Raw genomic sequence first — 17476 nt, 5'->3', positions numbered from 1 at the left:
TTAACAGCCAGTTTACCCCCTTCTCACCTGGTCATAACACTCACCTTCAAGATGCCCTATATACCAATTTTTGAACAACCTTTAGGTCCCCTGTCCTAATAACTCCTTTGGCTTTTTGTCCCAATTGCACTCCTGTAAAGTGCCTTTAGACACTACATTAAAAAGGTACAAATTAAATCTGTTATTGAATAATCTTACCCCAATATAGAGCATTACAGATAGTGCACAGCTATATCAGAGAAAGCTTTGTCTGCCATTTATGAAGCCATGCTCTTTGCAATATATCCACATTTCTTTCAAAGGACAGGTGGATTTTATTCTATTGCCCACTTCCAACTACCACCTTCTCGTGTGCAATAAATACTGGCCTAGCCAGCATCGCCCACATTCCTCAATTTAAAAAAAATATCAGCTTTCCTACCGGACAAGGTAATTTGAGCACTTTTGTCACATTCAACAAGTGAAATGAATTACAGTGAATGTAAAACCATAGATACTGAAAACAGCATCAATTATGCTAGGAATTTTCAATGAAATCACAAAGATATTTCTGACAGAGCAGCACTTCTGGTTATAAAATTGGAGTGTTTGCCGAGTTTGGGCACCCAAGTTGAGCTTAAACAAATTTCAGACTCAACTGTTACCAACTGAGCCAAGCTGATCAACACTCAACCATTCCCTACAAAAGTGGCAAGCAATCAAAACAGAAACAAAATGGAATTCCTTGCAACTACATGTATAATGTATGTTGAACAACAAATGCATACACGTTGGAAACCTAAAAAACAGGAAATGCTTGAAGGACACATTGATAATTGCACTCTATTTGCAGTTTCTTTCCCGACTCCCCCTTCCAACTATTTTGCACATTCATTTTTACTTTGCCCTGCTACCATACTTGTCATCTGACAGTTTTCTAAGCAACGTGAAAGCCATTTATCCCAATTTCCTTTTCAGCACACCTTGCTGAGTATGGTTATGTCAGAACATCACTGCAATTGGTTCACCAGATTTACTCCTCTGAACAGAGGCATTTCTTCAAATGAATTGTATGAAGCCGAGAACATAACTGGCCTAAAGGTTTCCATTTAACTAGAGAACCAATGATCATATTGCGTGGTATGTAGCAAGTCTGCCCAGTAGATAAACATTTAATAGGGATCACCAAAATGAAGAGAAAGAACTTTACAAAAATTTATTACACAAAATGATGGATCAACTAAAATGTCAACTAAAAGCATATATTCTTAAATGTACATTTTCCTGGAATGCATTTACATACCAAGGACAGATTTAGTAATCTTGTCCATCAAGTTTATTGGCTACCCATTACAGTTCCTTACATAAAAAGGAATATTTTTAACAAAGCAATTTCAACTTGTGCATGGAAAAAATTTACATAAGACCCTTAACTAGTGATGATAAGGATGGCAGTTCATACAACTGGCAGTCATTGTTGCAGTACTGAAGTTCTTTCAAAAAAAAACTATGCAGGGGAAATAAGTCTCCCTCCCCTTTGGTGTCAGCAGCTTTTTATTAAGCAGTCTAGAATATAATGCACCTAAACTTCTTCCTTCTCAGACCCTATCTCAGAACTCTCATCAAGAGATTCTTCTTCTGTAGCTTCTGCAGTCACCTCAGACTCAGCTCCCTGATCATCGTCTGTAGCTTCTGTGGTCACCTTAGACTCAGCTCCCTGATCCGGCTCAGCTTCCTGTTCTGACTCTGCATTCAACTCATCAGCACTCTGTGCGCTTAGCTTCTGTTAAAATTAAAGAGAAAAAAAGTCAGCTGGAACAAATGGGCATTCTTTTCCTCCATTTGCAGTTTCACTTAAATAGTGGGCCATTGAGATTTAGTTACAGAAACTTGCTGACAAATAACCAGGATGTAGTTAACGCTAGCATGAGTAGCGACATTCCAAAGCAATTGCACAAAATTGTGCATTTACTCAACACAATAAAATTTATACTATCTGGTATGCATAGAGAATGGGTGGTGCCGGTTAATGGAGCTCCATTTGCCAATGGAATGCAGCACAGTACTTGTAGTATAAACTTTCAATATATTAAAACAAATTAAAGTATAAAATACAGTAGTATACAGGTCACAGTTCCAGACAACTTTAGAATTACTTCCCCAGTTGGTAAAGTGAGATGTGTATCAGGGGGACCATCAGAAATTCCAGTTATGAAGTTTACTGTAGTTATAAAGTCAACTGTACACAAATCTGCAATTAGCTATAGGATGCCAAACCAAAACAAATACCAGCACAGGTACAGTAGCAGGGTGGTCTTTTTTCCATTCATAGGATTTGGGTGCATTGACTAGATACTGTTGAGCTGTCTTCTTGAACTGCTGCAGTCCACGTAGGTGTAGTGGATAACACTCGTGTTGTTAGGAAGCAAGTTTCAGGATTTTGACCAAGCACCAAAACAGCTACAAGTCACGGTAGTGTGGAGATCAGAGGGGAACTTGCAGGTGGTGGTTCCATGCATCTGTTGCCCTCGTTCTTCTAGGTGGTAGAAGTCTCAGGTTCAGAAGGTGTTGTTCAAGGAGCCTTGGAGAGCTGCTGCAGTGCATCTTGCAGACGGTTCAGAGTTTCTGCTGTGCTTTGGTGGAATGGGTATTTAAGATAGTGGATGGGGTGCCATTCAAGTGGGTTGCTTTGTCCTGGATGGTGTTAATTATTGGAGCTGCACTGATCCAGGCAAGGGGAGAGTATGCCATCAATGTGTTACTGGACCAGTATTCTAATGGCCTGGATGAAATGTTTAAATCCCATCACAGCAGTTGGGATTCAATTCAGTTAGTAAAATAAGCCAATACAAATAATAGTGGCCACAAATCTATCATATTAGTATAAAAACCCATCTGGTACATCTTGTTCTTTAGGCAAGGAAATCTGCAATTCTTATCCAGTCTGACCTATATTAGACTCTTGTGATTGACTCTGAACTTGCACAACAAGCCACCATCAGATCCAGAGAAATCAGTCTAACCTGCAAAGTCTTGGTTAATATTTGGAGACCTTGTGCTAAAATTGAGAAGCTGTGAGTAATCAAACAACATAGTCTGATTGAGAGAATCACTGTCAATTTTCAACCGACCATCCCCAATTATGTCTTTTCCCATCAGCAGGACAAACCCACAGTATTGTATGGTACTGGGGAAGGAATAGCCATGGGTCAATCCTGGACAAGCCCTTTAGGTCAGCATATTGGTTAGCACTGCTGCTTCAGTGCCAGGGACCTGGATTCAATTCTAGCCTCGGATCACTGTGTAGAGTTTGCACATTCTCCCCATGTCTGGGTGGGTTTCCTCCAGGCACTCTGGTTTCCTCCCACACTCCAAAGATGTGCGAGTTAGGTTGATTGGCCATGCAAAATTGCCCCTTATCATCAGGGTGACTAGCAGAGTAAATACGCAAGGGATAGGGCCTGGGTGGGATTGTCAGCAGTGCGGGCTCGATGGGCCAAATGGCCTCCTTTTGCACTGTCGGGATTCTATGACCCAATAAGTCTCAAAGAAACATGGGCAAGGAAACCTCCTGACCACCACCCAGCACCCTCCCCTTGGTTGATGAAGCACCAAGGCCGCAAGCAGCCAAAATGCACCCGAGGCATGTACTTCAAACATCCACTAATGATTGGACTGGCCAAGTCCTGAATGATGTGGAGATGCCGGCGTTGGACTGGGGTAAACACAGTAAGAAGTTTAACAACACCAGGTTAAAGTCCAACAGGTTTATTTGGTAGCAAAAGCCACACAAGCTTTCGAAGCTCTAAGCCCCTTCTTCAGGTGAGTGGGAATTCTGTTCACAAACAGAGCTTATAAAGACACAGACTCAATTTACATGAATAATGGTTGGAATGCGAATACTTACAACTAATCCAGTCTTTAAGAAACAAAACAATGGGAGTGGAGAGAGCATCAAGACAGGCTAAAAAGATGTGTATTGTCTCCAGACAAGACAGCCAGTGAAACTCTGCAGGTCCACGCAACTGTGGGAGTTACAAATAGTGTGACATGAACCCAATATCCCGGTTGAGGCCGTCCTTGTGTGTGCGAGTCGCTGAGCAGAAACTGATAGCCAAGTTCCGCACACACAAGGACGGCCTCAACCGGGATATTGGGTTCATGTCACACTATTTGTAACTCCCACAGTTGCGTGGACCTGCAGAGTTTCACTGGCTGTCTTGTCTGGAGACAATACACATCTTTTTAGCCTGTCTTGATGCTCTCTCCACTCCCATTGTTTTGTTTCTTAAAGACTGGATTAGTTGTAAGTATTCGCATTCCAACCATTATTCATGTAAATTGAGTCTGTGTCTTTATAAGCTCTGTTTGTGAACAGAATTCCCACTCACCTGAAGAAGGGGCTTAGAGCTTCGAAAGCTTGTGTGGCTTTTGCTACCAAATAAACCTGTTGGACTTTAACCTGGTGTTGTTAAACTTCTTACCAAGTCCTGAATGGCATAGGTACCAGGCTGGGTGTGCAACACTTGGTTAAAAACACACAGTACAAGAAAAATCCTACTGAACTCTTCACCAGTCCACCTACTTTAGATGCATTTGTTCATGCTGTATTGATAGTGATCATCAGTCCTTGTGATGATGAAATCCTACCAGTAACTACGATGAGTGTTTTAACGCAAGTGCTTCTTTTATTGATCCCGGAGGCCACAGAGTTACTATTGTGGCAAGTGGAAAAATGTCACCTCATGCAGAAGAGAGCACTGTGTATTTTGCTATAAAAAGGTAGAGTCACCATAGTCTCAGACGACCATAGGCTGCTCTCCCCTTTGAAGTGGAGAGCTGACTGGTGGTATTTTAACCCGAGGATCACCACATCAAGCCAGAGAAGGTGGGCTTTCAGGAATCATCTCAGCTGGTACAGGAATTGAACCTACACTGCTGGCATCACTAACCAGCTGTCCAGCCAACTGAGCTAAACTGTATTTGACCTTGTACTTACTTTGATCATTAGGGAGCATGAAATGGAAGTATCCACTGCTTCATAAAAAAGTCTTCACATAGAATGAAATTGACAACTATAGCTGTTGATGTTCAACACAACATATCAAAATATACTTTAAACACAAGTCAGAGATAAATTAGTTCAGCAGTTACAAGTTCGATCTCAATTATGGCCATGCTTACAGATGAACTTCATGTTGGAAGTTGAAAGGACTTCAAAACAAGTTACAACTTCTCGGCAGTGAATTGTGAACATTTTTAGTCACAGACTATCTTCCCCATGCAGGGAGTCTTCTCACCTCAATCAGGTCAGCCATGTACTGCACATGCTCTGCTAACTCTGCAAGTTCTTGGTTCTCTTTCTGCAACTTCAAAATATCTTCATCTTTATGTTCAATTTCTTTGTGTAACTGGAGGAAAAAATTTAAAAAGGTCACATTTCAAACCAAATTTTGTTAATTTGAAATGACTGACCACATAGTAATTTAGAGTGCCTACTCTCTCATTTTCTTGTAGAACCTTGAACAGGGCTTTCCTTCGCTCTTCTGCCAACTCCTTCCAATACATGGAACCTGGATTAGCTATAAAGATTATCAGACCTCAGAGTTAAATGAGAATTTTGTTTACTATGCAAAGTTTAAATTTATCAAAAAGTTTGAATTTTCCATGTCTGTTAAAAACAGTACTTGCCTTTAACTAGAAGTTGATAAGCTTCTTTTGTCATGGCTTGACTTTCAGAATTCTCATTGCTACATTCTGTGCTGTCTTGAGCAATCTGTGCACGTGATTTCTTGCAGTTCTTTGGTTGATCATCGTTCCAGTGTTTTCTTTTGGGAGACTGCTTGCAGAACTGTAAGAATGCAAATCATAATAGTGTATCTGACACTTTTACCATAAATACAAAATGCATTTTCACCACTTAAATATTTGGGATAGAGGTCAAAATAATCAGTTTTTCTCTTTACACAGAGTATGTGATTAACAAATATACATTCAGTATTTTTAAAGCAGGGTAAAACTTTCTAGTAAAAAGACACTAATGACCCAATTAATTTTTGCACTTCTCAGAAATAATGTCCCAACAAGTAGAGCTTCAATGTTAACACTAGTCACATATTTCAACAGCCAACACTTGCTAAACAGTTCCCTCTCCAACAATCCCTGGTGAAAGCGCACTTCTGAGTGCTGGAAGAAGATAAAAGTAGCCTCAGACACCGTTCAAGATTGAATTATTACTGTAGCTATCTACACTCATCCTTCAGATAGATTACTGGAAAGCCGTTGACATGGTGGAGGCATAGCTAGCATGAATCAATGCCTCCAAAGAAAGAGCGGACAAAATTGGTAAGGAATTTAAAAATAAAAATGTGTTAATGGGTTGTAAAAAAGTGACATTTTATCTTTATGCACAATGCAAACCAAATTGCAATCAGGTTTGTGCACCACACCTTTCAACGTGGGCAACCCAAAAACAAACATGGGTGATTGAAGGTTTTGAATTCCAATGGTTCTGCTTCAATTAAATTTTTTTCTTAAATGCTCTTGATTACATCAACTCCTAAAGCCAACCCATTAGTTAATTGGCTAAAGCTGAACCATCAAGTGGTGAAATATATTACATACCTCATTTGGCCTGCCAACAAGTTGATCTGAAGTAGCAAGTGGCTGAATCACTTGTAAAGTTCGTCTCAACTTGGTGCTACTTGTAGCTCCACTAGTAAATAAACTCTAAAACGGAGATGAAAAGGGAGGAAATGGAAATGTTACTAACATTTTAACTCAAAAATTGCACACCTTTTGAATACAGAAGTCAATTTTTGCAGGGCTCAGATCAATAAAATCAAGTTTGTAAAATTTCTCCCACTTCTAGCCAGACACTGGCAAGCTTCAATGATCAATACAGATAAGTAGTTTTGGTGCCGCTGCCTCACATTCATAAATGTCCACTTCCTAATCCAAGGAAACAGAAAACAGGCACTCAAAACTCCATCTAATTTCTGCTAAAGTTACTTAACATTTCAACAAGATAAAGTAAACTTGCATCTTTTGGGAACTGTTCACATCTCAGGAAGTGCTGCAGAGCCTTTTTGTAAATGAATGGTACTGCCAATTTGTAGACACAAGATCCCATAAACAGATGATAAAAAACAGCTATAGTAGGACTGGTGCTTTACTTTCAGATATCAGCACATCGGGCCAAATGGTCTATGCTGGCATTTATGTCACACATGAACCTCCTCCCATCTAACCCTATCTTTATATTCCTATTTATTTCTCCCTTTGGCTGTTATCCAGCTTCTCCTTACATGGGTCTATTCTATTTGCCTCAGCTACTCCTTGTGATGGCACGATTAATATTTTTACTGCTCACAGAAGGTAGCTTATTCTGAATGCCCTATTGGATTTATTCATTATCATATTTAAGAACATAAGAAATAGGAGCAGGAGTAGGCCATCTAGCCCCTCAAGCCTGCTCCACCATTCAATAAGATCATGGCTGATCTGATAGTGGGTTCAGTTCCACTTACCCACCCGCTCCCCATAACTCTTAATTCCCTTAATGGTTAAAAATCTATCTGTGACTTAAACACATTTAACGAGGTAGCCTCGACTGCTGCATTGGGCAGAGAATTTCAAAGATTCACTACCCTCTGGAAGAAGTTCCTCCTCAACTCTATTCTAAATTGACTCCCCCATATTTTGAAGCTATGCCCCTAGTTCTTGTTTCCATTGTAAGTGGAAATAACCTCGCTGCTTCTACCCGTCTAACCCCTTCATTATCTTATATATCTCCAAGATCTCCCCTCAACCTTCTAAACTCCAATGAGTACAGGCCTAGTCTACTCAATCTCTCCTCATAAGCTAACCCCCGATCTCCGGAATCAACCTGGTGAACCTTCTCTGTACCCCCTCCAAAGCTAATATATCCTTTCTTAAATAAGGGGACCAAAATTGTACACAGTACTCTAGGTGCGGTCTCACCAGTACCCCGTACAGTTGCAGCATGACCTCCATGCTTTTATACTCCATCCCTCTCGCAATAAAGGCCAACATTCCATTTATCTTCTTGATCACCTGCTGCACCTGCAAACTTGAGTTTTTGTGATTCATGCACAAGGACCCCCAGGTCTCTCTGCACAGTAGCATGTTGTAATTTTTCACCGTTTAAATAATAGTCCATTTTACTATTATCCCTTCCAAAGTGGATAACCTCACACTTACCAACGTTATACTCCATCTGCCAGATCCTTGCCCACTCACTTAGCCTATCCAAATCTCTCTGCAGACTCCGTGTCCTCCACGCAATTTGCTTTCCCACTCATTTTTGTGTCACCCGCAAACTTTGTTACCCTACACTCGGTCCCCTCCTCCAGATCGTCTATGTATATGGTAAATAGTTGAGGCCCCAGCACCGATCCCTGCAGCACGCCACTAGTCACTGATTGCCAACCGGAAAAGCACCCATTTATTCCGACTCTGCTTTCTGTTAGATAGCCGATCCTCTCCACGCTAACACTTTACCCCCAACTCCGTGTACCTTTATCTTACGCAGCAGCCTTTTGTGAGGCACCTTATCAAATGCCTTCTGGAAATCTAAATACACCACATCCACCGGTTCCCCTCTGTCAACCGCACTCGTTATATCCTCAAAAAATTCCAGTAAATTAGTCAAACATGACTTGCCCTTCATGAATCCATGCTGCGTCTGCTTGATTTAACCATTCTTTTCCAGGTATCCTGCTATTTCTTCCTTAATGATAGATTCCAGCATTTTCCCAACTATGGATGTTAAGCTAACCGGCCTGTAGTTACCTGCCTTTTGTCTACCTCCTTTTTTAAATAGTGGCGTTACATTAGCTGTTTTCCAATCAGCTGGCACCTCCCCAGAGTCCAGTGAATTTTGATAAATTACAACTAATGCATTTGCTATTACTTCTGCCGTTTCTTTTAGTACCCTGAGATGCATTCCATCCAGACCAGGGGACTTGTCTGCCTTTAGTCCCATTAGCCTACCCAGCACTACCTCTTTAGTAATAGTGATCGTTTTAAGGTCCTCACCCCCTACAGTCCCATGACCGTCAATTATTGGTATGCTATTTGTGTCCTCCACCGTGAAGCCCGACACAAAAAACTTGTTTAAGGCCTCGACCATTTCCTCGTTTCCTATTCTTAAATCCCCCTTATCTTCTAAGGGATCAACATTTACTTTAGCCACTCTTTTCAGTTTTATATATTTGTAAAAACTTTTACTATCAGTTTTTATATTTTGTGCTAGTTTACTTTCATAATCTATCTTTCCTTTCTTTATTGCTTTCTTAGTAGTTCTGTGTTGTTTTTTTAAAGCCTTCCCAATCTTCTAGTTCCCTACTAATTTTGGCCACTCTGTATGCATTGGTTTTTAATTTGATACTCTCCTTTATTTCCATAGTTATCCATGGCTGGTTATCCCTTTTCTTACATTCCTTTTTCACTGGAATATATTTTTGCTGAGTACTGAGAGAAATCTCCTTAAAAAAGATTTATGACCTTTACTCTCAAAATGAGATTAGAAGCCAACTACAGCACAGAAGGGACCCTGGCTCAAGCATTCGAGTCACAGAGCTCTGGTTCAGCCATAGCATAGAAGTTAAAGAACGAAATGAAAGGAATCAAGAGTCAGGAAACGCCCATGTAAAAGGTTTGGCAGATTGGTAGAGATCTCACGAGAAGATCGACTTTAGATTACTATCCAAAACTCACTTATAATATATCTCGTCTCTCCCCTCATTTCTTTTTGCACTTTCCTTCTATTGCTCTTTTCTTTTCTCACCTCACTGGCATCAGGTTGTTCAAATAATTAATGCTGGAATTATTTGGAATACAACAATAAAATCTCTTTAAATGAGGACCTTGGTATACATTTCACGTTTGAAAGAAACTCATCTTACTGAAACATACAAGATTCAGATGGGATTTAACAGGGTAGATGCCGAGATGTTGTTTCACCTCCAGAGGGAAAATCCAGAACTCTCAGGCACCATTTAAAGATGAAAATGAGGAATTTCTTTGCAAAAGATTGTTAGTCTTTGGAATTCTCTCCAGAGAATGGTAGAAGCTGGTTTATTGAATATATTCAAGACCACATTAGACAGATTTTTGACTGGCAACAGATTCAAGGGTTATGGGGACAGACAGGAAAGTAGAGTTATGACCACAATCAGGTCAGCCATGATTTTATTAAATGGTGGGCAGGCTGGATTGGCTGAATGGCCTGTTCCTATTTCTTATGCTCTAAATTTATTTTTAACATTCATCCATGATACAGGCTCTGGGTACAGCCTTTGGTAGATAGTATTACAGCGAGATCCAAATGCCCTGCTCAACACATGAAAGTTTTCAAATATTAAACTAACTTTTCAGTAAAAGTACATTCAAATTATTCTGCAAGCAAATAGGATAAATCAAATCCTGTCATAAAACTTTATATGAACTGCACCACTACTTACACCATAAATTTATAAACAACAAATGGAAACTGCAGTGATTCAGGTGGATTTAAACCTAAAGTGCACCACAACATAGTGGGCATTGGGCTCCCTCTACAGAATCATACATTGCATTTATAGCCCATTAGGCCCATCAGGTCTATGCTCTGTATTTGCTCCACATGAGCTTCCTCCCACCCCCATCTCATCCTTCTAACATTTTCTCCCTTATAATTTTACAACTTAAATATAAATCCAATTCCTTCAACTAGACAATTTTGGTCTGTGGCAAGGAAGATTGCTATAAATAACAATAATCATGAACATTTGAACTAACAGAGACAACTGACAAGTAGAATCACAAACCAGTCACAGCACCAATGGTTTTAAAATTAACTTTAACTTAATTTAAACTTAGTTATTACTGTCACAAGTAGGCTTACATTAACACTGCAATGAAGTTACTGTGAAAATCTCCTAGTTGCCACACTCCGGTGCCTGTTGGAGTACACTGAGGGAGAATTTAGTATGGCCAATGCACCTAACCAGAATATCTTTCTGATTGAGGGGAAACTGGAGCACCCAGTGGAAACCCATGCAGACATGGGGAGAATGTGCAGACTCCACACAGACAGTGACCCAAGCCAGGAATCGAACCAGAGTCCTTTGTCCTGTGAGGCAGCAGTGCTAACCACTGCGCCACCAATAAAATTCTATAGGAATAAGAACCCTCCACTCAACTACCTACACTTAATGCAACTTGTATTACCTTCAGATCAACGGAATACAAATTTGATTTTACTCATCTGAGATACAAGACAGTTGAAGAGAGTCTACCGAGCTAGTGTGTTCTGGGCTGCAGCACGGAGTTTATCACTTTACCTGACCCTAGTACAAATGGCCTTTATTTATTGAAGTTGGAATCCATTCATCTTCCCTAATGATTAATTAAACTTCCACCATAAAAACCAGCTAACAAAGGTAGATTAAAGGCATGATTAGGATTGATGCAAGTTGTATTCATGCATTACACTGCAAGCGTGGGAAAATAATTTATACTGTACTGTGTACGTGTAGCAACAGAATTCCCACGGTAAAGCTATTTCACTGCAGATTATTACTCCTGTGGTGGACACACCTTACTAAGCGTGGGAAAGTGCTACACAATAGGTTGTAGACATCATTAAAGATTAAACTATACAGATTAGTTATTTCTCCCAAGGTGAATATATGCCAACAAATGCTGTTTCAGCAGTTAACCCATCACTTATAAAACAGTACCTGGAGTACAATAACCTTGAAGTAGTACATATTTTCTAAGTCTTGTACATGTTATGCTAGGTTGACTTTTGAAGAGGTTGCATTTAATTTCAGCCCTTTATTGTAAGATCTAAATTTAACTAGGGCAACTTTTCAGATGAATTGAGATAGGGCTCATTACTAGTATAAATGGAACCTGGGTTTGCTATTCAGAAGCTGATAAGTTACCATCTTCATTATGCCTTGTATTTAATCTACCCAAATCCTTAAGAATTCTGGACTTACCTTTATGGTTGGTGTAGGTTTATTGGCATCAAATCTGTGCTTTGTATTGGTGGTCATTGTTAGAACTGAGGGGAGTAGTGGGGGAGAGGAAGGAGAAGAAACAAGTCAATCAAATGCAGCAACTTTAAACAGTCTAGGAAAGGTTCCAAATGCCTTTTCCTTCCATATTAAAAAAAATCTTATCCCCTACCCCCTTGACAAAAGTTCTATTTTATTGGCGCATTTCCAGTCAGATGCCAAAGTACTTTTACATTCAGCCTCAGATACCAGAACAATACCCACTCTCTATTAGGAGCAAGACAAGTTGGGGTAGAGGAGGCCAAACAAAAACAATACATTTCAACACTAAGGTTCAGTAACATCAAAATAACAGACAAAAAAATGCATTTATAAAACATGTTTCATGACCACAAAATGCCTTTTTAAAGTATAGTTACTGGAGCACAATGGATCAAGGACAGTCAGTAAATGACCCACATGTAAGGGAGGAGGGGTTAGTTTCTAGACATGATCCTCACAAACATTGTGACAATGGCCAAATAATCTCTTTAATGGTGAGGGATAAATATTGGCCATGATACTGAAGGTAACTCCCCTGCTCTTCCTTAAATGGTGCAGTGAGGTCTTTTACAAACACCTCAGTTTAACACCACATCCAAACGCTGGCACCTCTGACAGTGCAGTATTCCATCTGTCAGCCTTGATTTTTTGTGCTCTCTGAAGAGAAGTTTGAAGTGACAACTTCTGACCCAGAGGCAAAAATTCTAACTAAGCCAGGGTTAGCACCTTTAAGATTTCTGATCCAAAGAGAAACCCAGAAATGACTACATTTGAGAAGTCCAGGGTTTAAGATTTATTTAAATGAAATTAAGAGCTCCTGATTCCTCTTGTTAAAAATAAGGCTTTGTCATCCTGTATTAGAATAATCCTTCAAGTTTGTCCATAATCTTAAAGCGTACGTCAATTGGTTTCCTCACGTTATAAACAATTTTCTAGCTAACTAGCAGAGGGAACTTTAATTCAACCCTTTTATTTCATGGCAAAATTTTAGACAAATTGAGAACAGTACATAATAAAAACTGCAATGATTACAAAAATGGGAGCAAGCTTTCCAAAACTGAAAGATTTCTGAAGAACTATCAGTCACATTAGCAGGGTCAGTTAGAACTTTTCACCATTGCAGGAGACACAATAAAGGAGCCAGGTAAAGGAGGTGTGCTTATCATATTTGCATTAGCTTGTTGCAAGGTTATGCTGATGCACATTGTATGGGCTCTTCATTGGTGGGGAACAGGTTTTACAAAACAACAAAGATTTGGAGTTGAGAATTGCCCATTCATTTCAAGCACTTTGCCATCATCCTTCAGGTCTGATGTTCAATGCACCATGTTAAAGAGACAGCAGTGGGTTGGAACACCACCAGTTCACTGCTTAGAACTGGAGTTTGAACTCAGCCCAGGCTAATGAATGGAAGGATCGCAAAATTGTCACAGGCAATCTCATACCAGGTGGCAATAACTGAAGCACAGATCTAGTGTACTGCAATTTGACACTAATTACTCAGTTTTTTCACAGAGCTTAGTAGAATGGCTGACATGGGTCATAGAAATTAAGTGCTGGACAGCATATTGTTGAGTGAAAATAGCAGCAGCTTTGTCCCCCACATCACACTGCTGTCTGTTCTTATTAGGCAGGGTTGAAGATATTCCATTTCACAGTACTAACCTTCACCTTGCTAAGGATGAAAATTCAGAAAGGCAGATCAGGTTTTTTTTAGAAAAAAAGACAGCAGACCAAGGTTGTACATTGGTGGCATGCCAAAAATCAGCATATTTTTAAATATTAAATATCAAGTGGACATAATGCACAAGGGTTGACCAAAAAGCTTAGCTACCAAAGAGAACAGAGAATTTTACAACCCATCTTGTTCCAGCATCTGCCTACCACCCGGCCAGATCCATTGGCAGGATGGTTTTCTGTGCAGTCCGAAAGAAAACTAAACATGCAAAGCATTTGTTCCTCAGATAAAACCCTTCATGTAAATCAAATGTTATTTAAGATTCATTATTGGCAAACAAGAATGCTGGACAATTCTCAGCAAGACGACAAGACACCACCTTTGATTAGAGGCTCGGTGAGCACAAGTGGCATGACTTAAGATGCAGACATGAGCCTTTTTGTAAGGTGCCCACTCACATCCAGCTGGCAAGGATAGGTGGGGTGTTCAATAGGCAGCATAGTGGTCATCACTGCTGCCGAGTAGTGCCAGGGGCCTGGGTTCGATTCCCAGCTTGGGTCACTGCCTGTGTGGAGTCGGCACGTTCTCCTTGTGTCTGCGTGGGTTTCCTCCAGGTGCTCCAGTTTCCTCCCACAGTCCAAGAGACGAGCTGGTTAGACACATTAGCTATCCTAAATTCTCCCTCGGTGTACCCGAACAGGCACCGGAGTGTGGCGACTAGGGGATTTTCACAGCAACTGCATTGCAGTGTTAATGTAAGCCTACTTATGACACTAATAAACATTTTTTTTTTAAAAGTGGGGACACAAGGCATCAACAGCAGAGTCAGTAAAGAAGCCACATATACGGGAGGGAGAATGGGGGAGTAGGTTTGTGCGGACATGATCCGTTATTGTCCATCATCCCCAGAGCGCTCAGGTGGAGATTACCACCCCTTCCCACAGCTCCCAGACCATGAGGTGGCACCGGGCTGACTAACAGGTACCCCCACCTCCCCTATCCCGCCAGGATGAGGCAATACCGCCGCTGCTACGGCTTCAGGAAAGCCCCCAGAAAAAAAAATGAGAGGGGGGGTCCGGTAATGGGCAGACTTCGATCCAGGGACCCTCGGAGCGGGAGGAGGAAGGGGGGATTTCCCCCTACCGACCCCACCCCGGGGTAACTATCCCACACCCACACACATGGGGTCCCCTCACAGCCTTCCATTTATACAATAACAACGCTGAAGGAGCAGCCGCCGATGACTCACCGCCCGGTCTCTCTGTCCCCCTCCCCGGGTGAGGGGGGGGAATGATGGTGATAAGGCGGGCACAGACCCTCCTCGCCCCGCTCCCTGGGCCAAGGCTCTAACCGCCACACAGCCCCGCTCGCGCTCTCTGCCTCCGGGTAATTTTTTTTTGCCGCCTTTGGCTCGAGGTTAAAATAATCCCCGGGTCACGTGACAGTGGGCGGTCAGCGCGCGAAAGGCATTGTGGGCGAGGCAAGTCCACGACACAACGCAAGAAACGTTTATTTATTTAAATATATATCTTTTGGGGAAAAACATCCTAAAAATTTATCGCGCAATTGAGCGATTTTTAAAAAAATTAATTCGTTGGCGACGATTGACGGGAGCCTCGCGGTCACGTGACAGCGGCCCCGCCCCCTCGCGCAGAACGCACTGCGCAGAATCAGTCCATTCTGTGAGCTGCAGTCGGCTTCATCACATCCTTCTTCACCTAACTCTCAGCAGCACCACTCTCCTCTATTCCCTTCTCTCTCATATGCATATCTTGACCACCTCCCCCCCCCCGTCCTTTTAAATGCAAGTTTGTTGTGAGCAATCAATGGTGACCCTGCCAGCAATAGAGTCATAGAGATTTACAGCATGGAAACAGGCCCTTCGGCCCAACTTGTCCATGCCACCCTTTTTTTTTAAACCCCTAAGCTAATCCGAATTGCCCGCATTTGGCCCATATCCCTCTATCATACCCATCTTACCCATGTATCTGTCTAAATGCTTTTTAAAAGACAAAATTGTATCTGCCTCTACTACTACCTCTGGCAGCTTGTTCCAGACACTCACCACCCTCTGTGTGAAAAAATTGCCCCTCTGGACACTTTTGTATCTCTCACCTTAAACCTATGCCCTCTAGTTTTAGACACCCCTACCTTTGTGAAAAGATATTGACTAGCTGATCTGTGCCCCTCATTATTTTATAGACCTCTGTAAGATCACCCCTCAGCCTCCTACGCTCCAGAGAAAAAAGTCCCAGTCTATCCAGCCTCTTCTTAAAACTCAAACTGTCAAGTCCCGGTCGCACCCTAGTAAATCTTTTCTGCACTCTTCCTAGTTTTATTCCAAGTGTGGCCTTACCAATGTCTTGTACAACTTTAACAAGACGTCCCAACTCCTGTATTCAATGTTCTGACCAATGAAACCAAGCATGCCGAATGCCTTCTTCACCACTCTGTCCACCTGTGGCTCCACTTTCAAGGAGCTATGAACATGTACTCCTAGATCTCTTTGTTCTGTAACTCTCCCCAACACCCTACCGTTAACTGAGTAACTCCTGCCCTGGTTCAATCTACCAAAATGCATCACCTCGCATTTGTCTAAATTAAACTCCATCTGCCATTCGTCAGCCCACTGGCCCAATTGATCAAGATCGCGTTGCAATCGGAGATAACTTTCTTCACTGTCCACTATGCCACCAATCTTGGTGTCATCTGCAAACTTACGAACCATGCCTCCTATATTCTCATCCAAATCATTAATATAAATAACAAATAACAGTGGACCCAGCACTGATCCCCGAGGCACACCGCTGGTCACAGGCCTCTAGTTTGAAAAACAACCCTCTACAACCATCCTCTGGCTTCTGTCAAAAAAACAATTTTGTATCCATTTAGATAGCTCACCCTGGATCCCGTGAGATTTAACCTGATGCAACAACCGACCATGCAGTACCTTGTCAAAGGCAAGGCAATACTTATAAATGCATAGAATCCCTCCAGTGTAAAAGGAGGCCATTCAGTCCATTGGGTCTGCACCCACTCTCTGACAAGAGTATCTCCCCGTAACCCCATATAATGGCTAATCCATCTGACGTAGACATCTTTGGACACTAAGGGGCAATTTAGTATGGCAAATCCACTTGTGTCCTTTTTTTAAAATATTTAACACTTGAGAGGTGGTGAGGTTCAGGAACAAGCACTTGATAAAAACCTGTCAAGACTGTTACGAGAAACAGTATCTAAATCACCTGCCCCCCCCCTTCATTAACTGACCCCCATTCACATTTGCGCCTCAATTCCCTTATCTTTCTCATGTTTAACTTCAATTCCCTTATCCCATCCAGTGTAACCTCAACCCCTTTATATCACACCCATACCAACCCCTCCATTCCCTTACACGCTACCCACATTAATACCCTGAATTCCCTTGCCGCCAATCATTTTACTGCCACAACACCCATAACCTCAATTGCCTGACCCTCATCCACATTTACACCCTTACTACCACAACCCATTCCCTCAGTTCACTGGCCCCCATCCACATCCTGATCGAGGTGTTCACAATTATGAATGTCATGGATAGGAAGAACATTTTCTCCCTCAGTAGAGGGGTCAATAACCATGGCGCATAGATTTAAGGTAAGGGACAGGAGATTGGAGGAAGAAAATTCATCCAGACGGTGGTGGAAATCTGGAATTCACTGTCCGAAAAAGTGGTAGAGGCAGAAACCCTCAACATTTGGATGAGCAC

At 41.6% G+C, this 17476-nt stretch overlaps 1 protein-coding gene across 1 annotated transcript; it reads right to left on the bottom strand.

Moving 5' to 3' along the window:
• Positions 1–1180: 1180 nt before the first annotated feature.
• Positions 1181–15327, bottom strand: gmnn (geminin DNA replication inhibitor). The gene is made up of 7 exons (XM_078241970.1): positions 14978–15327; positions 11991–12055; positions 6604–6708; positions 5671–5830; positions 5479–5561; positions 5280–5390; positions 1181–1762 (listed from the first exon to the last, which is right to left on the bottom strand). The coding sequence occupies exons 2-7, from the start codon at positions 12045–12047 to the stop codon at positions 1562–1564; spliced, it is 717 nt and encodes a 238-aa protein (XP_078098096.1). The 5' UTR covers positions 12048–12055; positions 14978–15327; the 3' UTR covers positions 1181–1561.
• Positions 15328–17476: the final 2149 nt, after the last annotated feature.

The sequence above is a fragment of the Mustelus asterias genome, chromosome 2 (genome assembly GCF_964213995.1).
Source record: "Mustelus asterias chromosome 2, sMusAst1.hap1.1, whole genome shotgun sequence".
NCBI classification, from domain to species: domain Eukaryota; kingdom Metazoa; phylum Chordata; class Chondrichthyes; order Carcharhiniformes; family Triakidae; genus Mustelus; species Mustelus asterias.
The sequence above is the reverse complement of the archived record's forward strand: the minus strand, read 5'-3'. Positions and strand labels throughout refer to the sequence as shown.

Bases quoted from the DNA above. Each gene is read 5' to 3' on its own strand.
- gmnn (XM_078241970.1), bottom strand. From the start codon at position 12,047: ATGACCACCAATACAAAGCACAGATTTGATGCCAATAAACCTACACCA. The intron at 5,562-5,670 runs GCAAGTACTGTT...TAATCTTTATAG, and splicing joins TTATCAACTTCTAGTTAAAG to CTAATCCAGGTTCCATGTAT. The intron at 5,391-5,478 runs GTAGGCACTCTA...TTTTTCCTCCAG, and splicing joins TTCTACAAGAAAATGAGAGA to TTACACAAAGAAATTGAACA.